At 37.7% G+C, this 27380-nt stretch overlaps 3 protein-coding genes and 1 long non-coding RNA gene across 5 annotated transcripts; 2 read left to right on the top strand and 2 right to left on the bottom strand.

Moving 5' to 3' along the window:
• Window positions 1-596: 596 nt before the first annotated feature.
• On the bottom strand, window positions 597-8629 carry sb:cb288. Its single transcript, XM_046871885.1, has 5 exons — window positions 8407-8629; window positions 6310-6358; window positions 6097-6159; window positions 1480-1564; window positions 597-1362 (listed from the first exon to the last, which is right to left on the bottom strand). Exons 1-5 carry the CDS (start codon window positions 8497-8499, stop codon window positions 1314-1316), a joined length of 339 nt encoding a protein of 112 aa, XP_046727841.1. The 5' UTR covers window positions 8500-8629; the 3' UTR covers window positions 597-1313.
• Window positions 8630-9665: 1036 nt separating this feature from the next.
• Window positions 9666-24039, bottom strand: gck (glucokinase (hexokinase 4)). Of its 2 annotated transcripts, none has more exons than XM_046871113.1 (10): window positions 24004-24039; window positions 15910-16072; window positions 15392-15546; window positions 15183-15302; window positions 14972-15067; window positions 14740-14839; window positions 14436-14619; window positions 12817-12972; window positions 11779-12012; window positions 9666-10310 (listed from the first exon to the last, which is right to left on the bottom strand). In XM_046871113.1, the coding sequence occupies exons 2-10, from the start codon at window positions 16016-16018 to the stop codon at window positions 10163-10165; spliced, it is 1302 nt and encodes a 433-aa protein (XP_046727069.1). In that variant the 5' UTR covers window positions 16019-16072; window positions 24004-24039; the 3' UTR covers window positions 9666-10162. The 2 variants fall into 2 exon arrangements, with proteins under 2 accessions (XP_046727069.1, XP_046727068.1); XM_046871112.1 differs by lacking the exon at window positions 24004-24039 and adding an exon at window positions 16181-16473.
• LOC124399859 lies at window positions 10198-15490 on the top strand. Its single transcript, XR_006928285.1, has 4 exons — window positions 10198-10322; window positions 13361-13527; window positions 14438-14631; window positions 15367-15490. It is a non-coding gene; the product is annotated as an uncharacterized LOC124399859 (long non-coding RNA).
• Window positions 24040-24093: 54 nt separating the features above from the next.
• On the top strand, window positions 24094-27017 carry myl7 (myosin, light chain 7, regulatory). Its single transcript, XM_046871124.1, has 7 exons — window positions 24094-24192; window positions 24412-24510; window positions 24624-24699; window positions 25096-25200; window positions 25406-25484; window positions 25591-25639; window positions 26624-27017. Exons 1-7 carry the CDS (start codon window positions 24190-24192, stop codon window positions 26726-26728), a joined length of 516 nt encoding a protein of 171 aa, XP_046727080.1. The 5' UTR covers window positions 24094-24189; the 3' UTR covers window positions 26729-27017.
• The last annotated feature ends 363 nt before the right edge of the window (window positions 27018-27380 follow it).

The following is a 27380-nucleotide window of genomic DNA, read 5'->3' as shown; positions in this document are numbered from 1 at the left end:
GCTCAAGGATAACGGTTCAATAAGGAGAACTAAAATTTGCTTTCAGTTTCTTCTCTAAATGTGTTTTTGGGAAGAACATTGAAAGACTGAAAGATGGATAAATAAATCGACTTTATATGCAATCATTCCACCCGACCACTTTTTGATCGCTGCCGATGACGTGTTACGTATATACAATATGTGGGGGGGGGGAACAGAAGGTCAAATAGAGATCATGTCAAGGGGGCGTGTCAGCTGGACGAGTCTGTATTCTGGGATAGAAAGAACTCAGCCTTTGTATTTTTTTTTTTTTTTTTTTGTCTAGTGGTCCTGTCCCTTTTTTTTCTTTCAGATCTGCCTGATTCCTTCTGAAGCCCTACCTCAGGATCGAGTTCTTTTCAGTTGGAGACCACCTAAGGATGGCTCCCTGGGAACAGCCTAAATATCCATGTGTTTTACCATGGAACTCATTAGGAGTCTGATTCCTCCATAGGTTTCTTATCATACTATCTCACTGCTTGGCTCGTCCATTAGGGATGAACTTACCAAGACTAATTTAAGACCTAATATATAAAGTGACATTCCGTTTTTTTCTGTAAAGCTGCTTTAGGACAATGTTTATTGTTAAAAGCATAATACAAATCAAACTGAATGAATTAAATAGTCCCATTAGTGTCCAGTAGATACCACCATGTGTCCTACAATTGACATGTTCTAATAATCCAGATATCCACTAGACATTACCTGTTGCTTGTGTGACCCAGAGGCCTAATGGATAAGGCACTGGCTTCCTAAGGCAAAGATTTGAGTCCCATCTGAGGGCAATGGGTCAAAATCTGTCTGTCTAATGTCAATTTTTTATATCACTGTACAAATTGAATTGAAACACATAATTTGATGTAGATACCAAAAAAATGAATAATTAAAATAACTATTTAATGCTAGACCATTTCTAAAACCTATAGATGACTAGCTGATTAGCTTTTGTTTTGTTTTTGCCTTTTAAGGAAAAAGGACTCTAAGCATTAAACCAAATTTCCCTAGAAATAAGGAGCGGCATTTTTACAAGAACATCTACAGCTTTCATTTTAGTTCAACAACTTCATGGATGGTGCTTTTGCTTTCTTTTCTTTAAGGCAATGGAATGTCAACAAAACCCCCACAGTACTGCTATCTAGTGGTGGGGATAGCATAGTACCTGGAGTTTCCTGATTCAGCCACAGCCTGCAGAGCGATTAGTAGACTGATACAGGTTTAAAGGAACCGTTTTATAGTCCCACAAAAGAGTGTAGGTCATCCAGTGGCATTAAAAGTCCACAAAAATAAGAGTCTGCTCACAGAGATGTTGCATTGGACCCCTTTAAGATCCGCTTCCTTTTTCCCCTGAGAAACAGATGAGTGAGTTATTGGAGAATAAAAATGGCAGTATATTTTGATTGTAATAGTAAGTCAAATTGACTGACACACACACATACACACACACAAAACACACATTTTTACCTTCTGGGTGGAGACACCATGCATTTCCACAGCGCAGTGTAGAGAGCTAGCAGGAAGCATATAAAGATCCCTGCAGCGATCACACCTGGGAATGAATACATGCACACACACACACACACACACACACACACACACACACACACACACACACACACACACACACACACACAAAAACATACTTTAATGTTGCTCTGAATAATAATTTGACAAACAGATGTGTTGTTGTTGGCTTGCAACATGTGATCACATCAAACATATAAGACATCAGAACTATCTGATGTACTGACACACACATTCCTGTCCTGTTCATAAGTGTTACCAAGAATTGTAACACTCTGGCATGTCGCAACACGAAACACAGACCCTCTGAAGGCTTTATGAAAATGTGCCAACATTCAAACTTCACAACAAGCTTGACAGCAGTGTGAGGTGTGTATGTGTGTTTTTCCTTCTTTGCCAGTTTAATGCCAGTTGTGATGTGTTCAGGTCCAGAAGACAGCTGCACATGCTGCACAACCTGCTAGATAGAACAGTTAATTTACCTCAGAAATTTAAAACCACATACTGAGAAAACGAAGCAACAAGAGACAAGAAATCAGTCCATTCATGATCTCAGGAACCTGCTGAGACTTGTGAGTTGGAGGAGAGAAATAAATCAAACAGCCGTGCTGTGCACATATGCCTATTTCGGTTCTCTCAGGTTTACACACACACACTTCCTCTTAAACCACACTTTCCCCATAGTGACATTTTCTACAGAAAAGCGTAGGTTTCTGTTGTACGTGATCCGTCATAACTCTTCCATACTAATTCTCGCAGCAAATTATGTAACGCTGTTTTTAAATGGAAAAGATGAAGTGATACACTCGTTGAGCCAACACGTCTGCAACTAGCAAATGTGCAAAGCTAGCAAAAAGTAGCTAAAAGCCAAAGAATTGAGAATTGCCACTGTAGCTTTTGGCTCGCTCATTAGAGATAAACTTTAAGGGACTTATATTTTTATTTATTTTTATAAAGTTGTTTTGGACAAAGTCCATCAGTACACACCCACAGGGCAATAAAACACACCAATAAAATTTCCATTACCGTATTTTTCAGACTATAAGCCGCTTTTTTCCTACGTTTTGAACTGCGGCTTAAACAATGAAGTGGCTAATTTATGAATTTTTCCTGGGTTTTTCCCAGTTTCACAAACTTCAAGCCAAAAAACTGAGCGACATAACATTCGACCAATGAAATTTCCGAACGGAAACGAAAAAAGGCACCTCACCTGTGTTCTGAGCTGCACGGCATCGGGAGAAAATTTTTTTTTTTTTTTAAACGCACGACGATTCCAAAAGATAAATAGTTGTGAAAGGAAGGAGGAAGACAGTGAACAATGACTTTCTTGGTCGGCTACTGTTTAGATACAAGCCGTTGTAACGCGTTGAGTCTGGGTGAGGAGAGCTCGCTAACTCCAGTAGCAACAGAAATCATATAAGCACAGACAGGATTCCAAAACTCGTGCTTTTTTATTTTTCTTGGCAACAGCGTTACGGGTTAGTCAAAGAAACTTAGAAATGAGCATCAGAAAGTAATAAGGACATATTCGTCATCTTGCACACATGCAGTAATACCGTAAAAAATGCAGTGCCAGGCTATTCCCAAAATACCGCTATGCTCCTAAAGGAAGCGCAACATATTTCACACATTACACCGTGTGTAACGTGTCTTTCGTTAAAGCCTGTGTAAAGTTCATTAGTGTAGATTATGGCTTATAGTCAGGTGCGGCTTTTTATGTTAAAAATAAAAATATTTGTAAAATTCAGTGGGTGCGGCTTATATATACGCTTTATAGTCTGGAAATTACGGTATATTCATTAAAACTATTAAACAATTGTTTTTCTTTGTTTGTTTTAGCAGGATGCTAGCTGGCTAAAACATCAGCCTTGGAATTACCTAGTAAAACCACATGCTGATCTTATGTCTAGTTGGTAGCATAAAGGATCAACTTGTTGATTGCATGTTGGTATCTACTGGGCACCATTTATTAAGCTCTATATATATATATATATATATATATATATATATATATATATATATATATATATATATATAGACCAGCTCTGGAAATAGATGAAATATTAGCTTGTGGAACAGCAGATAAAAACCAGCACCTTACACTTCTGTTTCCACATTCTGCTCCTTAAAGCTCTTGAAAATCCATAACCATCTGAGTAAAGTGTTCCACTGTCTGAATATAAAACCAAAACAACAAAAAGACAAATGGTGCTCATGTTTCATCGCTAATTCCTTCCAAACATTTCAAAGGCACTACGACAGGATGATAATACACAGAAGTGGAAAAAGACTTTGTGACCTTCGCTACTGAATTGGAAATGAGTATGTGGTACTTGTAAGACTGGTAATATTAGACTCAAAACCAACCATTAAAAACACATTATTAAAAAAATGTATGTTGCTACAATATAAAGGGAAAGATGGCTGATTATCGGAGTAAGAAATTATAGCAAGATCAAAAAGAGAAACTAACCTACAGGAAAAAAGTACAGGTTATTGTATCTTTACATTTGTCCATTATGAAGATTTAAAGAAGGACAATTAAGAAAAAAAAGATGAAATGCAAAAAAAAACCCCATAAATCCAGTCAAATGACAAAATCTAGTACCAAAGAAATCTGTTTCAGCAAAACTTCAAACAGCTTAAATCAACTAGCAAATGCCTGAAGCTAATGATGAAATCACCTAGCAGATAGATATTCGTTCATGTAAACATTGCAGAAACAAAACAAAACTGTCAACATTTTCCTAAGAAGTGTTAGCAAAGGAATGAGAAAGGTCTCAGACAACTGAAAATTCACAGTTTTGCGATTATCAAAGACAAAAACCGAGCTGTCATGGGTTCCCTTATTTTGAGGGGCATCAACATTATGAAAAGCGGAATGACAAAGATGCAACTCCAAATACCATTCACAACACAGAGCAGTGCCACACAAATACACAATACGATCTTGTGACTGGAATGGTTTGTACAGAATAAAACATGACTGTCTGAATAAAGAATGCCATCACAATTTATTTATAGTTCAACAGACAAAAGGAAACACTAAATCAGGTCACTGTCTAATTCAGGCTTCATTTCCTAACGTACACAGAGGCATACAAACATGGCCGCCACAGACTCTGACTCTCACACAACAGAATTCAGAAGTTGCAGCATCACCAAGCTACTGATGAGACACAGCTCCAATTACACACACACACACACACACACACACACATCTACAGCCAAAGCACAAAATACCGTATTGTTTCTTTGTGAAATTTGAGAAGATGTCTCTCAGTTGTTTGTGTCTCAATTATTTGGTCTGGTTTGATCCTGTCCTGTTTTTGTCTGACATACTTGACTCTTGCCTGATCCTTGATATCCTACTTGTTGAAAGCATATTGATTTACTGTTTTTCATTTGCTTTTGTGTTTAATACAAATAAAATATCTTCTGTCTGAATGACTTTCTTGGAAAATGTTTTACAGCCCTTCATCATATGACCGCCAGTTTATATGGAGTCTTCATCATATGACCGCCAGTTTATATGGAGTCTTCATCATATGACCGCCAGTTTATATGGAGTCTTCATCATATGACCGCCAGTTTATATGGAGTCTTCATCACATCCACCAGTTTATATGGAGTCTTCATCATATGACCGCCAGTTTATATGGAGTCTTCATCATATGACCGCCAGTTTATATGGAGTCTTCATCACATCCACCAGTTTATATGGAGTCTTCATCATATGACCGCCAGTTTATATGGAGTCTTCATCACATCCACCAGTTTATATGGAGTCTTCATCATATGACCGCCAGTTTATATGGAGTCTTCATCATATGACCGCCAGTTTATATGGAGTCTTCATCATATGACCGCCAGTTTATATGGAGTCTTCATCACATCCACCAGTTTATATGGAGTCTTCATCATATGACCGCCAGTTTATATGGAGTCTTCATCACATCCGCCAGTTTATATGGAGTCTTCATCATATGACTGCCAGTTTATATGGAGTCTACATCACGTCCACCAGTTTATATGGAGTCTTCATCACGTCCACCAGTTTATATGGAGTCTTCATCACATGACCACAAGTTTATATGGAGTCTTCATCACATGACCACAAGTTTATATGGAGTCTTCATCATATGACCGCCAGTTTATATGGAGTCTTTTTATTATTGACAGCGTGACTCATGCATCAGCTTCAGCAAATGAAATGAATCAAATTAACTTCATTAACTAAGAATAAAATAATAAGACAAATAAAACACTGATCCAAAAAAAACATCACCCAAAACACACAAAAAGCACAGCTTCTCATCATCGACTGGCTGGACATCAGGACCTGCACAAAGCTTCTCATCAAGTGTGAGCCACACTCATACCAGAGCTTAATAAATACTAAAAATGATCACGCCGGTGGAAAACAAGTAGAGGCAGCACCAGATCAGCTCAGTCCTCCTGTAGAACACTCTTCTGTCTTAATTTCAACTCAAAACTGCATTACTGAGCAGGCCACAGGTGTGAAGGTGAAGCTGAAGGTGAGAGCATGAGTTTTACCTGGTACGATCCCGCTGCGTTTGGGTCTCTCAGTGATTGTGGCTGGAGATGCCATCAGTGAACCTGTTTAAGTTAGAACAAAATAAATCAAAGTGGTGCTTGGGGGAAAAAAAGTCACACACTGTAGTAATAGTCATGAGTGAAGGATTCATAATACAGTGATAATAATTCTAATGGAGAAATGAAAAATATATCAGAATGGTAAATGTTTACCGTTTCTGTGTGACGTAAGGGGAAGCCATGCGGGGGCAGGAGGGATGACCTGACCCACAGACACACAAACACACACAGATCATTAAATAGAGCATAATCACTAATGTCAAACAAGCTCAGATAAAACCTGTCAAGCCAGGTACAGCCCACATTTCACACATACTTTTGAAGGGAGGTTGTTCTCTCTGTTTCTCTTTATCTGCTTCTCTCTTTCTCTCTCTCTCTCTCTCTCTCTCTCTCTCACTCTCATTATTGCTGTTTCAGTGAAAAAACGTCCTACAAAATAACAGCAAGTGACCTAATGCAGATTGCAAAAAAAAGGATTTCCCACTGATTAAATCATGATACCACTCAATCTCATTACCATTTTAATCTAAGCCAAACACTCAACAGTTTAAAAACAGATGCAAACAGTCTCGTTTTTTTCTTTTCATTCTGTACTCATTTTTAGAAAGGGTCATTATAGGAGCTCGGGTATTACAGTAGCCCAAGGAGGCTACCAGGAATTTTCTCTCTGGAACTCTTCATTTGCGATTAAATATAAATCTAATGTAAAATTATACTATACAGAGACCAAAAGTTTGTGTCCCCCAATGGTTTTAAAATGGAAGAAAAATGCAAGTAGAACTATGGTGCTAGTCAAGTCAAGCCGAGTCAAGTCGAGAGGCTTTTATTGTCATTTCTACTATACACAGTGGTACACAGTAAAAATGAGACAACGTTCTTCCAGAACTCTGGTGCTACACTAAACAACATAGAGTTACAACACAACACAAAACTACATAAAGTGCATCAAGTGCAACCTAGTGCAAACAGTGCAGACGAAAAACAGTACAGACAGACAGACAGACAGACAGACAGACAACACAAGACAAAACACATAACCCAAGAAAGCACCGACCAGTAAATCTACTGTATATTAATAACATAGATGTCCATAATGATAATAATTGTTTATTATTAATACAATAATGAAAGGATTGGTTCCTAGAACAACTTTAAATAAAGGTTTAACATAGGGGGCACACAGGAATCTAATCAGTTTTACAAGGCTTTACATTTACCCCATTTGGCAGACACCCTTATGCAAAATGACCTACAATTACAGTATGTCATTTATACAACTGAGCTGTTGAGGATTAAGAGTCTTGCTCAAAGGGCCCAACAGTTTCCCTTTGCGGTGCTGGGATATGAACAACACAACTTTCCGATCAGAAGTTCAGGGTCTTAACCGTTGAAGCTCCACTTTCTAGATTATTCATCAGAAGGCCAGCAATTTGTGATATCTGCTTGTCCATGTTATGCTTAAGCTTGTGTTATGAACATAAAATCCTAATTAAATAGGAATATTGAAGATTTCACCCTTCTGTGTGTGCAAAGTTTTGGGACCGAGTGGACATTTTTTGGGGGATAAAGAGAACCAGAGAAACATGTATAAGCCCTATGGAGGCAAAAACATACAAAACACCAAATACACACTAAACCAAGGACAGAGTCGAACCAGTTTTTGCTTTTGAGCAAGATGTTTACATTTCAGAAAGAGTAGTCATTTGGTGAGGAAGAAAAATTTTGCTGATCAGTCAAAAGGCTTGGTTAAAAATGTCACCATTCCTTGATCCCTATTCGATTGCCAAACAATTACATGTTCAGCCCTGTAAGATTTCATCATACAAAGCACCTCATCATCCATCTGCTGAAATGAAATAACAGGCTACAAGGGTGACCATTGCAAAGAGTTTATTATCTGCCAAACGAGGGGGTTAATATAAAACAAACAATAAACTGTGTAGAGAAGGGAGCACGTCCAGGCATGGTTGTTTGACCAAGATAAGAAGGTATTCCATGATTTTTTCCAAAACATGCTGACAAAGAGGAAATTAGATCAGAAGGACAAGAAAAAAACATGGAGGAGATGAAGAGATTATGTTTTCCTGTCCTGATGAATGCAAATTTTGAGTGATTAAAAGCTTTCCTGTGCAAGACAATGTCACAATAAGGAATACAGCAATCTGTTTATATCCTTATGAACATTGCAATAAAATCACACAACCAACATAAAGTGAAAATCATAGCTCATAAAAGTAAAAGGATGTGTACCTGTGACAAGTTGCCATGCTGTAGCACTGTGATGTTCCTCCCCTGTGTCCTCATGCTGCAGGTTTTCTGAGGTTCTTCAGGCTGTCTGATCATCAGAAGTGAAATAGACTGGGAAAGTTTTTATTCCATTTCAAAAAGGACCAGGCTTTGACAGACAGTCTAGCCATGCCTTTCCACAAGTAAACAGTACTTAAAGTGCCAGAGAAAGACATTCTGCCCCACCAGCAGGCGGAGTAACATGTGGAACTAGGCATGGCTTAGGTATGAGTAATCGGGTGTGTCCCAAATCGAGGGGAACTACCTGCCTGCAGCCTAGTGTTTTTGAAGACAGGGCTTCAGCTGAAGTTACACTGTTTTCAAATGAACAAAGTAACAAAATATCTAAAAAAAACCCTATTATAAATAACATTATTATTAGTAGTATATATAATGTTATTATAATAATTGTTAATATTGATAATAATAATCATCATCATTATAATAATATATTTTTTGATTGATTTATTCATTCATTTTTAAGTATATAATAATATACAGTTAACCTACTACTACTAGAAAGAGATGTTTTTTTACTAGTCACATGTACATTACAGAACAGTGATATTCTTTCTTCGCAAAGCCCAGCTTGTTAGGAAGGGCCAGGTCAGCAGTCAGAAAGCTGGGTAAGCAGAAAGTATTAAGGGCCTTGCTCAAGGGCCCAACAGTGGCAGCTTGGAGAAACTGTGGCTTGAACCCTTAAACTTTTGAAGAGCCTTAACCTTAATATTTGCTTATACTTTTTATTATCATGTACTTATTAATATTATTTGTGTTTTTTTTCCATGCATATTATTACCCTTACATTTATCTATAGCAACTTTCATTTATCTTCTTCATACCTCATCTGATTTTTTGCTTGGGAGTCTCAGAGCATCAGCTTGTTGTGGCTTTTCCTTTCCTGACATTCACAGTATTTGGCAGACACCTTTATCCAGAACAAATCACAATTATTTATTTGATAATTAACCAACTGAGAAATTGGGGTTTAAAGTCTTGGGTCAAGGTCTCAGCAATGGCAGCTTGGAGGTGTTGGGATTTGAACTCACAACCACTGAAACAGAAGTTTAATGTCTCCACCACTGAGCTACAACTTCGCACTTTCTGAAACAGCACAGCCCCTGATTTGTAAAATAATAGAAAACTATGTATAACTTCTGATGGAATTTGGTGGTCTGTAACAAATAATAAATCCATAATAAATAATAAAAGAATAGTCAGTGTTAATGTATAATACAGTAACTTTATTTACACAAATTAAGCATTTTTACATTGTTGATTCCTCTACTGTAGAACACTATAGCTAAACAAAGTATGTATTACAACACGATGCAAACACATTTCATAATAATAATAAATAAAATAAGCAAAAAGCACATATGAACAGAATTATGGACTAACCAAAACACAAAATACATCTACACTGGTCTCTGGGTTAAGATTATAGCTCAAAGGTGATCTTAGCTTCAATATTTAGATGTTCTATACTTATTAACATTCTCTTTGCACAGAAAGCAGATATATAAACAACCAGATATGTACATAAAGGTCTGATGTGGGGCGCCAAAATATAGCCGCACGCTTCGTGTGGCAAATCCCGCAGTCAGAAATGCACACCGGGTGCGAAGCGAGCTCCAGATGAGATGATCCTCCTTCATCATCACAAAGATCCTGCAGCTAAGGTGAGTTCACAAGCCACAACATGATTTCAGATTTTCCATCATGGCTCTATCGTGCGGGCAGCCATCTTACTGGCTACGGCAGAGATAAGCGCAGCTCCTCGGCCACTGCCTTCTTCGGACTGGATGAAGGTGATGTCGCAGTTATGCGCCAGGTCCCAGACGACTTTGTGAAACCGCTCTTTGAACCTGGAACAAGAGGTAAATCAGTCAGCACTCTTTTACTGATTTGATTCTAGCCATATGACTGGTCTAGATGTACTATATGTACTATAGTGGCATGTTTATTTTATTCAAAAGTGACTATGCTGAACAATATTTTGTATACACAAGGTAACATTCAACAAATTCCAATTGGAAAGTAGACTGCAATAAAAGTAACTGAAATAAAACTATAGGTAATGGCAAAAACAATGAAACGGTGGCTAATGGGTTTCCCTGGTTTGACTTTTTTTGCTTTAAATACTAGAAATCATATCTAGTAATAAAAGCAAAACTATTTAAAGAATCCCAATATTCAAAACTTGCATTATAGTACACAGGGTGATCCAGGACCTGGAATTCTGGTCCACGGGGTATTCCAGGACCAAGCATTATGGTCCACAGAGTAATTCAAGAACTAGCATTATTGTCCACAGGGAAATCCTAAAACTAGCATTATGGTTCACAGGGTAATCCTAGAACTAGCATTATGGTTCACAGTGTAACCCAGGAACTAGCATTATAGTCCACATGGTAATCCTAGAACTAGCATTATAGTATACAGAGTAATTCTAGAACTAGCAATATGGTTCACAGGGTAATCCAGGAACTAGCATTATGGTCCACAGGGTAATCCTAAACCTAGCATTATGGTCCACATGGTAATCCTAGAACTATCATTACAATTTGCAGGGTAATCCAGGAACTAGCATTATAGTCCACAGGGTAATCCTAAAACTAGCATTATGGTTCACAGGGTAATCCTAGAACTAGCATTATGGTTCACAGTGTAACCCAGGAACTAGCATTATAGTCCACATGGTAATCCTAGAACTAGCATTATAGTATACAGAGTAATTCTAGAACTAGCAATATGGTTCACAGTTTAATCCAGGAACTAGCATTATAGCCCACAGGGTAATCCTAGAACTAGCATTATGGTCCACATGGTAATCCTAGAACTAGCATTACAATTCGCAGGGTAATCCAGGAACTAGCATTATAGTCCACAGGGAAATCCTATGACTAGTATTATGGTCCACATGGTAATCCTAGAATTAACATTATAGTACACAGGGTAATCCTAGAACTAGCATTACAATTCGCAGGGTAATCCTAGAACTAGCATTATAGTCCACAGGGTAATCCTAGAACTAGCATTATAGTCCACAGGGTAATCCTAGAACTAGCATTATATTCCACAGGGTATTTCAGGAACTAGCATTGTGGTTTACAGGGTAATCAAGGAACTAGCATTATAGTCCACATGGCAATCCCAGGACTAGCATTATAGTCCACATAGTAATCCTAGAACTAGCACTATGCTACACAGGAAAATTGGGAACTGACATTGTTGTACACAAACACACACTACTGTACTAAATACTGGTGGTCAAATTAGTTGTAGTACAGGCTATTTAGCACACTAACGTAAGGGTTTGTCAGTTTTTCTCACCATGGGTGGAGTTTGTAAACCGAGCCGTCCACACCCACAGTGATCTTCATCTCGTCCAAGCAGCGACGCTCCCTCATGACGTTAATGACTCCAGCGAGTCCGGCTCCACAAATCTGTGCTGCACGAGTGGACACGCTTTCACAGGCCAAACGCACAATATCACAGTCCAGCTCAGATGGCAGGACCCCCAGTGAGCTCAGGATGTTGTAGATTTGTTTCCGGTCTCCTGTGTCACTGATGGAGGAAAAACAGGATTTTATTCGAACGTGAGCTAGCATTATATCACACAAGTTCATTTATCATTATCTCAATGAAAACAGCTAGCACTATAGTGAATTGGCTAAATTACGTCTATAAAAGACGATCATGTGTTACAGGCAAACCAATTAAACGTGTGCTAAGACCTTTAATTGCTTAAATGTCATTTAAGCAAGCTTGCTTGGCTGCTTTCAATCTTTATCAACTGGTCAACGTGGACAGAGTGTTGAAAATCATTTTCGAACTGTTTACTTTCTTTTCGAGCATGCTAAATAACAGGTGTTCTTTTTAGCTAGAACTTACTTGAACAGTATTTCTGCAAAAATGCAATTAAATCAGAATGCAAACCAGCCAGCATTATAGTTTAGATTAAGATCATTTTGAGGTTGTGCTTCTAAAGAAATACCGATCTGATGTAGAGATACTTAGATAAGTACATATAAAAAACTTGGTGCCATGACCCGGATGGCACATTATTAGCACCTTGGTGAGTTATGTGGTGATAATGATTCATTATTTATAAACCAAGAAGTGACTGAGTTCCAAGTAAAAGACAAGAGATAGAGCCAGTATACAGCTAATTCTCTCAATGAACAAGTTTTCCTACTTGTGGTTTTGCTTTTGCAGCACTGCTGGTTTTTCTTTTTTAACCAGTAATTTTTGTTGATACCTATCTTCTGTGATTATGTGCAATAGTAGCATGGTATCTTTAATATCTTCAAGATGCCTCAGCAACAAAATATATATGAAATTCTAGGGCATATATATGTGTTTATCTACCTCTCAATCTGGGAGACAAAGCGAGTCTCGAAGCTGCCCCGGGTCTTCAGCAGGTCTGAAGCTTCTCCGTTAAAGAGCAAGTTTTCATTCACCAACTTCATCAAGAGGAGACGCACCACCTCACCCATGTACTTCCCGCTGATTAGCTTCTCATAGCTAAGGAGAAACAGAAAGCATTTGTTGAAAAATTATAGCATATGAATACCTTATGGGGTCTTATTTGGCTGGACCCAAAGAAAGCTGTGGGGTTTTTTTTAATGATTGATTTTGAGAGCTAAAAGATTCAGAAGGATTTTTTTTTTAGTTAAGAATAGCATTAGGTTTGGGTGTAGCATAGCATTATTTAGTTGCATGAAAGGTTCTCACAAGAACACTCAGACAAATTTAAAAAGTGTGTGTATGTGTGTGTGTGTGTGTGTGTGTGTGTGTGTGTGTGTGTGTAAATAGTCCAGTGTTAAATGACCCCTTAAGGAGTAAAATTTGATCCACTTTATCTCTGCACGGGTTAATAACACAGGTGATTTTAACTCTGTACTGTAAACAGACATTAAGCCGGCCACACCACTAATGAGCTGCCGTGGCAGCCATTAATCTCCCGGCACATGGTTTTGGCTCTGACGTGGCGTCAGTCCTGACAGAAAAACAACATGGTCACCTGGAGAACACACGAGAGCACGTCAAGTGCCTCAGTCAAACCGATAACACACACAGGTAAGTGTGGGAATTCTTAAAAAAAAGCAGCTTTTTTTCCTTACAATGTGCTTGCTGATGTCAGTGCTGCAGCGTTTCACGGAACTGCTGTGTTTGAGTTACGCTATAGAGGCAGGTGCAGGGCAACATACTGTATATAGACACCATTGCACATGGCATTGACGTCACTGGGACTGTAAACTGTCCTGGTTGCTACACAGTGTGCTGTGATTTTTTTTAACAGCACCCATCTATCTGTCTACCTGTCGTTCTGTCTGTATGTTTGTCTACTGACCAAACCAAACTGCCTTTCAAATCTGTCTTTCAGTGAGTCCTTCTGGATGGAATTTATTTTTTTACAGAGCTTGTCTGTCTGCCAATCTGTACTTTTTCTTCTGTCAGAGTGTATATCTGTCTTTTGGGGGTCTATCTGTATGTGTTGGTCTGTCTGTCTGTGTAGTTGTCTGTCTGGGGATTTGAACTTATGGTGTTTTTCTTGTAATTTCTTCTCTCTATATTCCTAAGTGTCTTAATTGTATGTCTTTTGGGGGCTCTATCTGAATGGATCGGTCTGTCCCTGCACTCTGACCCCAGCTTCCTAGCATTGCCTGGATATGCAAAGATAAAGCCCCTTTTCTTTTCTCTAACTGGCTAGATGTCTTTTTTTGTGTTGGTAATCTATTCTCTCTTTTTCTGTGATTCTGTCTGGGTTTCTGCTGGTGAATGAATTTGTTGGGTTTATTAATCAAGTTTATCCATGCTGTTACTGTGTCTATAGGTAATTTTGTCTGTTGGTTTGGTGTCTGTCTGTCTGGTTTTCCACTGGTGACGTATTTGTTGGTTTAATTACTCAAGTGTATCCAAGCTGCTTCTGTGTACACTGTAATTTACTGTTCTGTGGGAATTATTCTGTGTAATAAATGACTCACAGCTGTTTCCCGGGGTTGATCGATGACTCGTCCACCACTCGGTCGTATTCCAAACGAAAGTCTTCCAGCTCTCCGTTCCCTCCGAACGCTCCCCACTCTGTGTTCACACACATCCTCCCCTCCTCTCCTTCCACCAGCTCTACAGAGTGCATCTCCTCCATGTAGCACACGTTGCAGCCCGTCCCTGAGATACACAGTGAGCAAATGGCTTTTATGGCCTGTTTTTTTTTCTTATAGATGTCATTAAAATATTTTGTGTTCCTGTCATAAATAAAGTGTGTATGTGTGTGTTTCATCTCCTTACCCACTATCATGCCAACCTCACAGCTCCGGTCCTCATAGTAACAGGAGATCATTGTAGCCACCGTGTCATTCACCATGGCAACTATGTCCATCTCAAAGTCCTACAGAATGAGATTTACCTATTATTAGTTATTTCCAGGGGAGGAGCAAAGGTCATGACTTTTATATTCAATCTTCTCTAAGTGGTTTAGTCACCATATTACAGATAAAATAATAATCTGCTTTATACTGACCCCTCTTCGTTTTATGGCATCTCTGAGGAGACCAACAATGTTGTTGCCTTCTGCGCCAGAGGCCTTGAACCCTTTAGTCCAGTTCAGTAGGATTCCCTGTTAGAAATTCCAAAGAAATGAATGAAGATCATGAAAAATGAAGAAAAATATTGTGCAATTCCTTATTAGAATAAAAATCTAAATTAAATAAATCTCAGGAGCAGGAACTCACCTTGTCCAGGTTCTCATGCCGGACTGGAAACGAGAATGTGAATCCCAGAGGAAGTTTTTTATGTTTGATGTGGTGCTTATCCAGGAAGTCGGATATGCACTCTGCAATGTAGTCGAATAGCTGAAATGGAATGGACAGAAAGGGAAGTTAAAATGTCTGGGTAAAAAAAATGCTTTTTTTTCAGAATGACGATATTTTATTTTACTTACCATTTCCGCGGTCCCGGTCATGGCATCCTCTGGAATGGAGTACATGCAGTGTTTGGTCTCCACCTTCCAGCCTCTCTCTTCGTCCTCACCCACAATCACCAGCATCACGCGGAAATTAGTGCCGCCCAGGTCTAAAGCCAGGAAGTCTCCAACCTCTGGAGGAATAAATAGACAAATATGGTTTGGATCTAGAATGCAGTGTTGCATCTTAAAAGCTGAGTACAATCTTTTCAGAATACCACTTCTACATCAGAATACTGCATCTACTACATTACAGCTTACTGAGACCCCTCGGCTTTAATCACTGAGTAACGTTTAAGACAGGTTTAAATTAACTGTTCTGATTGTCCTCAATTGAAATACAATAATCCAATGATTTTAGTGCAACAGTAAAAATGTATCATAGTTAAATATATAACTGGTTATTTAAACTCAGAATGATTGTTAATTGTGATAATTTTAAGAATTCAGCTGTTCTATAACTCTTAAATGATTAAACAATGGCGTGTAAAACTGACCAGAGCCTTCAGGAGTGGAGCAGACATAAGTGGGCAGCATTTTAACGCTGGCTTCGTCATGTGTTTCAACGCGAAGCCCTCGATTCAACTCCCTTTGCATCCGTCTCATAATCTCCTTCAGCTCCTCTTTACTGAACTGGAACTCAGACAGAATTTGGTCCACCTGCAGAAACACACACAGATAAAGGTTTCATACAATTAACATAGTTTCTCTAATAACTAAAGGAAGCAAAGAGTTAAGATGTACATTTATAACTTTAACCAGTATTACCATGTGAACTTTCTCCAGCATTGACTTAAAAGAGCTCGGCATTCTGAGCCTCTGTTGGCGGACGGCGGTGAGGCACGGCATCTTTGCAAAAGTTTACCAGCAAATGTGTGTGAGAGTGTGTGAATGTGCTTTAAGGGTAAGTGTGTCTGAGGGAACAGTGAGATGCTTCACTCTTTTTATGGCCCAAGACACGGAGAGGCGGTCCAGGTGCTTAGTGCTCTATGTAAATACACCCCTCCCATCTCTCAAAAACCCACACACTTACACACACACAACACAGTGACCCATCATATCGGGAGTCAAGGACACAAATGTAGCTAGAAAATGACTTTAATCTCTGATGCAATTTCAAAATCATGGATTGCAAGACATCTAAAATTGCATATTTGCATATAAATACACACACAATTTATTTTATATTTACTATGCATTATATTCTTTATAATTAGATACATAATATATAGTTGTTTATTTATTATTAGTTTGTGTGTGTTTATTTATATATTACTTTATATTTTGATATATAATATATATTATTATATATATTTTAGATGTTTTAAATATGTTAATAATATGATTGATATATATATTTTTTATTTGAGGGAAAAGTATGTATGGTATGAATGCATAGTGTTTTTATTTGCTTATTATTCATTTATTTGTTTACTGTATATAATAGTTTAGTAATTTACTGCATTGAGGTATTTTGCCCTTATTGCACTTTTCATTTATAGTACAGAAAAAAAAATTCTTGGCAGATATTTGTTCATGAATTGGGTTAAAATGGGGTTGAGCTAAAATTAGAAATAACTTACGCATAAGTTATACTGAACTCGAACGTTTTCTAAATTTAGACACCTCTGTTTGCATGGACAAACTACAGACCCCGGTGTAAATATATCATAAGCTAAAGTCCAAATCGTGAAACATCTATCGTAAGATGTTGAAGAGATAAGAGTTGGCTAAAACTGGGATTTTCAACATAGCAGTGAGTACATGCTGTAATCTGAGAATTTTAACATCTTGCTTAGTATAATTAAATAATCATTTATAACAAGGTGGTTTTAAAATTTTCGTTAGAATCTGACCTTTTCAGATTACTAAATGAGTCAATACTTGATGCAAAACAATACAAAAAAGACTATAAATCAGGCAAAGGAAAACATTTTTAGAGTTTTAATAATCAGGCCATCGATCGTAAATTGTTTAAATGGTAACTGCAGCATGTATATCAGGAATGTATATCAAATAATCTCATCGGTCAATATCACAAAAGTCACAAACAAACATAAAAACGAGAGTTGTTTTCTTTCCTATGAATCTTCAGGAAATCCATGCCACTTGGGGAACGTTCCAAATATTTCATAAGAAAGAATGTGGTCAGGTGAAAGAGTTCGGGGAATATAAGAGGAAATAAAAATGACTGCCAAGATTAAAGACCCTTGAATTAACATGCACAGAAAAAAAGTTTTTTTTTGCATAATACGTGTTAAAGTTTTTGCAATAATGTGTACCTTTAACTATACTTTATATTGATGTTAACTACAGTATTCTATAGTCCCACTATATGAATAAGTGTATTAGGACACCTGACTTTTCCAGTCATATGTGGTTCTTTGTCAAAGTGTTCCTTCAAAGTTAGAGACACACAACTGTATATGATGTCTTTTTCCATTCAAACTTGTTCCAGCTTGACAATATCCCTTTAGCACATAAACTGTTCCATTAATATATGCTTTACATGTTTTAGAGTTAAAGCACACTCAAATATCTTCTCAGAATATTGGAGGTTATAAAGGGTACTAAAAGTTGAATGGGATGTTCTAAAAGCAAGAATTTTAGGGTCATGTGTCCACAAATTTTGTCCATATTCCGTATTTGTATGTTACATTTATATGTAGAAATAAGATATGGAGAAACACCTGGCACTTTTTACTTTCCAAATCAATGTATCCAAATATGACCTATTATACTTGATATTTGAAATATTGTTTTCGATTTCATTTTGTAAAATATATATTTGCTTATATATTATACAGGTATATTCAATTCCACAGAGGTTTAATTATATACTTTTTTATCAAAGTTTAACCTAAAGTTTAAATTATAAACTTATTATATACTAAAACGTTTGTTTCTGTTTAAATTTTCATTTCAGCTGCCAGAACCTGTTGATCGATACAAGCACAGATTTATCTGCCGATGATTTACTTCACGAGCATCTGTACTAATCCTTGTTTAAATGTTTAAAATAGTGGTGTCACGGTCAGGGTCACAAGCAAACGAAGCTAAAATTAGCTTTTTAGACCTCACCGCAAGGTCAAAGCCACTGAAATATGAAGTCCAGTCAGACAACGCATGACTGTAGTGTCATAACCTGCATGTAGCTCACCTGGATGATGACATCTGAAAGCTGCTTAAGATGATGGCCTTCTGGATTCTAATGTTAAACACCTACTTTATACAGTTTTAAAATTGTTTGCAAAAATTTAGGAAAATCTGGACATCTGACATCCTTCGTGTATGTATTAAAGAAAAATTGAGAATTATTGAAAAACTGAAAGCGTCATAAAGCAGAATATTGTTTAGGGAAACATAAAAAAAAACAGCTACTTTTTAAAGTAGGATCCAAAATATACTATATGAACAAATCTATTGGGACACCTGATGTTTCCAGCCATATGTGGTTCTTCCCCAAACTGTTACCACAAATTGGGAGGAACACAATTATACAGGACGTCTTTGGATGCAGTAGATTGAAATGATCCCTTCACTTAAACTAGGAGACCCAAACCTGTTCCAGCATGACAACGCACCTGCTCACATCTCCATTAAGATATGCTTTACATGGGTTGTAGTGGAGGATCTTGAGTGGCCTGCTACAGAGCTTTGAACCCCTCAACCCTACTAAACATCTTTGAGATTAATCTGAACACTGACTGCACCCCAGAGCTCACCTACACCTCTTCTAAATCAGTACCTGACTTTACTAACACCTTTTAGGCTAAATCTCCTAAATTAGTGGAACATCTTCCCAGATGAGTGGAGAGTATTTGTGGCAGCGATTCTGGAACTGCGAGTTTGCGGGTGAACCCTGGAGTGAGTATTGGATAGAAAAGCGTCGGGCGAAAATGAGGGTAAATAAAAAACATTCTGTTTGGTGAACTATTGCCAGTCTTTCTTTCTTCCAGCATGGAACCAGTGGTCCACCCGGGAAAGTATGGGTGAGCCCCTTCCGTCTGGCTCCGCCCTCCATTCCCCAAACAGTATTATAACAGCAAATGGGGACTAAACGTGAAATTGGATGTTCAAATTATAATCAGGTGCCCACAAACATTTTGTCCATATCACTCTGAATAATTAAGATAAACAGATCCGCAAGCAATTTGTGGTATAGCCCTTTCAACATTGAACATCATCACAAAGCAGCTTTACATAAATATACATTTTACTTTATTGGTGACCAAAGTGCGTCATGTGAACCTTATCAATTGTTGTCTAGCAGTGTTTAATGATACAAGGCTTGTTCTAGCAACAAGGATAAGCTGTTTAGTATATTGTAGTGTAGAATAGTGTAGTGTATTTAAGAAAGGAAACATTGGAATGTAGGAAGGCTTAGTGCATTTGTTTTTCACTAATATTTATTAGTTAAATTTATATAGAAATAAAAATAGATCAGCTTAATGCAAAGTTCAGAGTTGTTTAGTAAATCAGATGGAGAAGTCAGATTTAATTGCCTTTATATATTTAAATGGTTCAGTGCCATTTGGGAAATGAAAGGGTTGTTAATGAGCCGAGTTGATTCCTTCTAACTTGCTGAAAAAGCCAGAACTTGCCCTCACTGCTTTGTATATTAACTATAAATCTTGCTTACTTACTTTTTATTTATAGATCTGTTCATTTAGAGTATAGTTATCCCAGTGCTTATCTGATTCAGCAATAATCTGAGAACACACATGACCATCAGGGAAAACACACAACTGTGCAATGCTGGAGTGACGCAGGATCAGGACAGCATGTTACTCAGTGATACTCCTCTAGAACATTGTGTTGCTTCACCTTCATGCCACACAAGAGGGAGCAATTCAGATCTTACGCTTTTACTTAACACAAAAATTAGGACAGATGAGACTCCGGTATGTACTTCTGTATAAATTCCTACATGTAGCATGAGATTTTAGGTTGCAAACCTGCCTATTGAGTTGAGAATGATAGGGAAGAGGTTCTGTGCTGTTATTCTGTCCATTTAGGGTTGATTGAGGGTGTTGAATAGCATTAATTCCCTGATTTAATTAAATGGAAAGCCTTAAAAAGGAAAGTAATAAAAATCTGTGTTTGTGTGAGCATGCACATCAGCAGATATGTGAGTTTATGTGTTATATAATTGCCACCTCCTTCAGAAACGCTGTTTCATTTGGAGAGAAAGAAAAACACGATATGGAGAAACGTATTGGAACACCTGACTTTTCTAGCCATACGTGGTTCTTTTCCAAACTGTTATAAAAATCCAAAATGGAGGCACACAATTGTTTAGAATGCTGTAAATGTCCCTTCATATGAACTAGGAGACCCAAACCTGCTCCAATATGGCAATGTCTCTGTGCACAAAGCTACCATGAAGATATGCTTTACATAGTTTGAAGTGGAAGCTCTTGAGTGGCCTGCTATAGATTGCTGACCTCAGCCCTATGTGGAACTAAATGGAACATGGAATGTTCAGAAAGCACATACGAATTTCGAGGTCAGGTGTCCACAAAGGTTTGTAGTGTCCTTTTAAAGAAATGCATTTTTCCTATATAGCTGCTCTTTTTCAGATTCATTGTGTGGTCCAGTAACCTGACATGACATTCAGAAAATCTGCAGTCGCACATTCATTTCTCTTCAGCTGTTTTTTACTGACTCTGAGATGTCAGCCACACGAACACAGAAGAAGCATAGAAGCTATTTAGAATCATCCATCCACCTACTGGCCAATTTTTGGAGGTTGGAGGAAACCAAAGAACCCACAGAAAAACTCAAGCAGACATGGAAAAACATATTAAAAGCCACACGAGCTCAACATCGATCCCAGGACCCACGGAGGTGTGTGAGGAAGCTGAGTCTTAAGAATCTACTTATAAATCTACTTTGGGATAGATTATATATTGCATATAATTACTATTAATTAATATTCAGCATGATAAGACATTCTGCATTACCTTCTCCATGGTGTTAAGGTTCATCTCCCTACAGTCACGGGTTTCCCAAGCAGATTCATGTCAGGCATTTTGAACCATACTTCAGGTGGCAAATCTGCAACTTTGTTGATCACTGTGATTTGGATCCAGTCTTCATCTTCAACAAATTGTAACACTTAACATGCAATCCGGTGCATAAAGAACATCCAGTTCATTACCGCCAGTGTTATATAAGAGAAAAGCCCAGGTGGTGCGATTTCCTATTCCAATTTTTCTCAACAGTGCACCATCGCTGTGCAGGACGATCTTCTCTCATGCCGTGTTTTAGCACAGGAACCGTATTCCAGCCTTCAGAAACTGCTCACCATGACTTAACCTGATACCTTAAGGTGAAAATCACTCATGGCATCATATTTACAGTAATCCTTGATGTAAGAACTGCCCAACATTTCAAATAAACAGGTTTCATTCATAAAATTTCACTGCAGTCACTATGCCAACACCAAAGTACTCTTTTCTAAGAAATTCTCTAAAGCGTCACAGACTCGGTCTCCTCGATTGTTGCCTAGACAACCCTGTCGGCCAGGGCCATGGCTTGGATCTGTACATTGCTTGTGGAAAACACTTACCTCGGCCTGGAGTAAAGTGGCCAGCTGGATTTGCTAAATGGGGCAAAATTATCAAAGAAAAACACAGAAGGGGCGTGTGAGCGTATCGAGCAACTTTGTGACGTCCGGAAAACGATTATGGGTTATGTATGAAAGGTTGAAAAAAGCTTTTACAGTTTTATAAACTACTTTTTTAATAAAAGCCAGATTTGTAAAAAGTCCACCTGGAAACTGGAATCCAATGAGATGTGCTTGGCAAGGATTTTATTCATCTGGTTTAAAACAAAGTGTGATAGTCTTCATTAAAATGAAGACTTCATTAAAAAACTCTGAATTCATTCCCTTCTTTATCGACCAACTATATTATGATTTCAATGACATTACAAGCCAGTTGACATGGATTTACTTGTAAAACCTTATAGATACCCATTAGTTTCTTGTTTGGTGGGATGACGATTTATGACCATTTTCCTCTAACGTTTTATTATTTCATACAATTCTTTTCATTTTTGGTCAATCTGGTTTCAATCACCAAGCAAAGCCTGCTCTCCAACCCCAGACCTTCATCTCCAACCTTGCATCTTTTTCATGAGAAAAAAGTCGCAGTTCGAGAGTTTTGATCCAGTTCCCTTTGTGAATGTCCCTGTGTACTCTGAGGGAAGTGCCCATTAGTGATTGTCCTTACAGAGTGATCGGAGAAGACCTAAAAATGAGGTCTAATTTGGGAACCAACACTAAATATTACCCATTTGTAAACCAATAAAAGTGTATTTTATTGGTCGGGTAACAAAAAGTCACTCCGTATAGGGTCAAGTTAAGGTGGTTTAACAAACCAAGGCCAGCCTTCACATTCCAACACTAGATTGCTGATATTATCTCGGTTCCACATGTCACTGTTATCCGGATGTGTCTCTGTTATGTACTGTGTTATCCATATGTTTCTCTGGATAACCATAGTAGGGTTTATTCTAGCAACATGTTTGTCAATTCCCTCTGCTGAACCAATACTTATATACTTAGTCTTCCAGAGCAAATCCTATTTTTAGCTTTCGTACTTAGGCTTCTGTAATGTGTCAGAACCACCAACTCAATGGAGTAGAGCAGAGACTCTGAACTATAACATCAGTAAAGAAACAACAATCACACCTTTTTTTAAAATTATTGTCTATGTCAGGGTAAAATCTCACACCAGCACTATTTAACCCTTCATATATAGTACTGTATAGTGTAGTGTGAGAGAAAGAGAACATTACTACAAAGCCTCAAATGTTTATAGTATCTTGTATTGGATCCAATAAGGGTAATAAAGGGGATTTGTTATGGTATAAGAAGGCAACTTTGTCATGCTTAGTATTGAATAAGTTCCTTAGAGTTAAGCTGTTATGGAAAAGATTGTGTTATGCAGCCTGGTATGAAATAGAGTTACTGTTTCCAGCCTTGTGATAATTATTTTCTAGTCACAGCACTTTACATGCTAAATTATTTATCTTAAAACCAATATATTTTCCAACCACAACCATTTTTTCATTTATCATTGACCACTGGGCATTTTAAAACGTTTTTAGTTACATCAGCCTCTTTCGATTTTTTTTTTTCATAATTAATAAGAAAAAATACAGCTTGGTATGTTGCAGAGAAACCGGAAAGCATCCTAGAAGTGTGTCTTCTCTCCTACTTTCCTGTGGCCAAAAAAAAAAAAAAAGACTGTGCTGATACTGGAGACACGCTCCATTAATGTGAAATAATCATCTCTTTACATTAGACTTTACAATATCAAATCCTCAGATTATACGAGTTCCTGTAAACAACTTCAAATATTAAAGCAATAATGTGTAAAAGCCGCTGTTGATTTGCGATATAAATATGTAAGAAAGAATCAGTGACTTCTGGCCAATTCGGTTTGAGCATCTAAGAGCACTGAGGTGTAAATATAACAATTGCAAAAAATTTAATTATTCGTAATGTACATACTAACTCTATTTATCACGCTTTCTCTCTCTCACCCCAACCTCCAGATCTCAGGAATCCAACTACTTACCCCCTTATCAGTGCTCCTGTTTTAGGGCCCTCTAACTGTCCTTTTTAGGGGGCAAAGACAGCCAATGCATTCTTTTTATAAAGAGCTTAGTGATAAGGTGAGCTATACATAAAGCCACTATCAGCTCCCACTGACCCGGACACACACACACACACTCTCAAAGAGAGCCACAAGAAGCCAGCAACCATGGTGAGTAAGCACCATTTTCACTTACACTACATTAGCATATAATGTAGAATCAAACGGTACTATATCTGAATCGATGACGGCAAAAATATGAGAGAAATGAGAGAAAAATAGTATTTCTAAAAAAACTTTTTGTCTTTTTATAAACTACTGTTCACTAAACAATGGTAAACAGAATCTGAATGGTATTCGGGATTTACATAATTGATTTCCTTCACACAGGCCAGTAAGAAAACAGCTGCGAAGCGGAAGAACACCCAGCGGGCCTCCTCGAATGTTTTTTCCATGTTTGAGCAATCACAAATTCAGGAGTTCAAAGAGGTGATGCATATTTACCGTATTACCATATCATATTTAACTATCCTATATTGCATGTTGTTTAAATTGCGGCGTGCAATTCATGTGTACAAACATACGCACGGGTTCATTTGCAGGCTTTTGGCTGCATTGATCAGGACCGAGATGGCGTGATTAAGAAATCAGACCTGAAGGAAACGTATGCACAATTAGGTATGATTACACAGATTTTAGATTTTTGTCTTTTTACTCAGTGATAAATTCATATTTGAAAAAGCTACTCAAATTGTGGTACTGTAAAAAAAAAAAAATTGAACAAAGAAATAATTTGGACAATCAATTTTTTTTTTTTTACCAAAACACAAAATCACTCAACTTTGAACCCCAAGTAAGAACAGAAAGTGGCTGAATGTTAGAACTTTGTTACTTCGGGTTGCACATTTGAAGGTTCTGGCATTTGGATTTTAAATTAGCTCTTGATGTGTCAAATTACTGGGTACACTTTTAAGCGTATTGAAAAAGTTCAACACGCAACATACATGTTGTATAATCATGTGGCATGCCGGTTTAGCCTCTTTGCATCTCATTTGTTTTCTCTCACCTTATTAGGAAAACTGAATATAAGTGACGAGGAACTGGATGCCATGTTGGCTGAGGGTAAAGGACCAATCAACTTTACTGTCTTCCTGGCTCTCTTTGGAGAAAAACTCAATGGTATGGATGTCAAAAAATAAAAGATCATCCTAGAGTGAAAACAGAAGCTGGTGTTAATGTAAATGGCATTTAAATACGATGACCGGCTTTGCTGTTATTCGTGATGAATGCTTTTATTGGAGACAATTTCAAAGGTTGGATTATGATGGTATATAATTGACCATTAGGACTCATTTAAACACAGTTTTCCATTCCTCATGTACAGGTACCGACCCAGAAGACACCATTCTCAATGCATTCAAACTGTTCGACCCCGATGGCACTGGATTTGTCAAGAAGGATGAGTGAGTGTGCAAAAGAAAGCATGGACATTTTGTTTTCTACTGAAGAAACTTTTTTGATTTTGGATAAAGTATTAAGGTTTTTGAAGCATTGTTTCCCTCATCTCAGGTTCAAAAGGCTTCTAATGAACCAGGCAGACAAGTTCACAGCAGAAGAGGTTTGCTTGCTCTCGTGGTTTCATTGCAGAACTTTCGAGCAACAAATTGTGTGAATTTACTGAGTTTTGGATCAATAGTGAAATGTATTTATTTAACTTTTAAGTGGTTAGAGCTACGAACATTCTACAAGCAATGATGATATGTGAGCATAATGCTGGTTAGTGGCTAAGGAAAACCACCTGACTAGCAGAAAACCATTACACAAATGTAAACAGGGAGTCGAACTGAAATTAGACAAAACCCAAATTCACAGTATTGTTTCTCGCAGATTTACTCTGAAAACACTGATTATGGCTTGTGAACGTGTGCATGCGTCAGCACATTGTGGGCCGTTTTCACAAGGTAGCTTGTTTGCTAATTGCTTGCTTTTTTTCCACCCATTATTTAAAGAACTGTATGATTTAATCCTGTTAATGTTGTGAGATTTGCATAATAAACTAAATTATTATTAACTCAAATTTTGCCACATGACAATGATGAACTTTAATAAGTCAAACCATTAGATTAGGTTCAGCTGCAAGTCTTTCTTGGAAATCTTTGGTGGCTAATTTTGTTTCATAAAACTTAATACAGCAAGTATGCTAGCATTAATGCTACGTGGGTCAAAAAAAAATGCTGTAATAGGGTGTTTTCAGAGCATTTCTGAGGGAAAAGTGCACATTTCTAACAAATTTGCCTTGTTTACACTGTCGCTATGATGTTACAAGGTATAATTTGGGACATCTAAGCTGCCGGTGGTCAGTGCTAAAGTCAGTGGTAGCTAGCTAAACATGCTTGATGCCCTGGTTGCCTAGCACCTTTAACTTGCAATGACAAACGTCTTTGCCTTTTTAGGCCAAAAGTCATGGTTTACATGATAAACGGTCAAAACTAGAGCTTAGGTATATTGTTGAGTGTTTGGAAAGACACGCAGTGGAGCATCTGAATGATTGTTGACGCCATTTTAATACAGATTTAAATGATATGTTCTTCTTCATGTCTAGGTGGAGCAGGCTTTTTCTTTAGCCCCGATTGACGTGTCCGGGAATATTGACTACAAATCTCTGTGTTACATTATCACCCATGGCGATGAGAAGGAAGAATCGTAAATACGAAAAAAAAAAACATACCTCAATCAGGCTTAACACCGTATTGAATACAATACTATGAGTTTGGTGTGTGTGTATGTATGTGTGTGTATGTATGTGAGAGAGAGACGGTTTGTGGGAAAGAAAGGTGTTAATTTCATTAATGATGTTCAACATTAGAAGAATGTTCCCAATTCTGACACCAGATTACTTCCTGTACTAAAAAAAAGAGCAAGAGAGAAAACTTGATTATAATGGAAGTCTAAGGGCAGTTGTTGTTGTCTGTCAATAAACCTTTATGCAAAACACATATTCTTGTGTTCTTTCTTGAGTCCTTATAGTGGATATGAATGTCTATTCCAGAATAAATAACTTTGGGTTTTAACTTATTCAACAACCGTTACTTCGGATCCACTAATCTGTCGGTCGAGCTGCTTATATTTAGCGTTTCACTGTGTGTATCGAATTCACTTGCATGTGTTTGACTCTTCCTAGTTTGAAATGTCTAATACAGCAGTATTAGTGGCATCATGAGCAGTGGTGGATGAAGTTCCCTCTTGAGTCTGGTTCCTCTCAAAGTTTCTTCCTTATGCCGTCTCATGGAGTTTTTCCTTGCCACAGTAACCACTGACTTGCTCATCAGGGACAAACTTACATATAAAGAACATATTCA

The sequence above is a fragment of the Silurus meridionalis genome, chromosome 17, assembly GCF_014805685.1.
Source record: "Silurus meridionalis isolate SWU-2019-XX chromosome 17, ASM1480568v1, whole genome shotgun sequence".
Taxonomy (NCBI): domain Eukaryota; kingdom Metazoa; phylum Chordata; class Actinopteri; order Siluriformes; family Siluridae; genus Silurus; species Silurus meridionalis.
The sequence above is the reverse complement of the archived record's forward strand: the minus strand, read 5'-3'. Positions and strand labels throughout refer to the sequence as shown.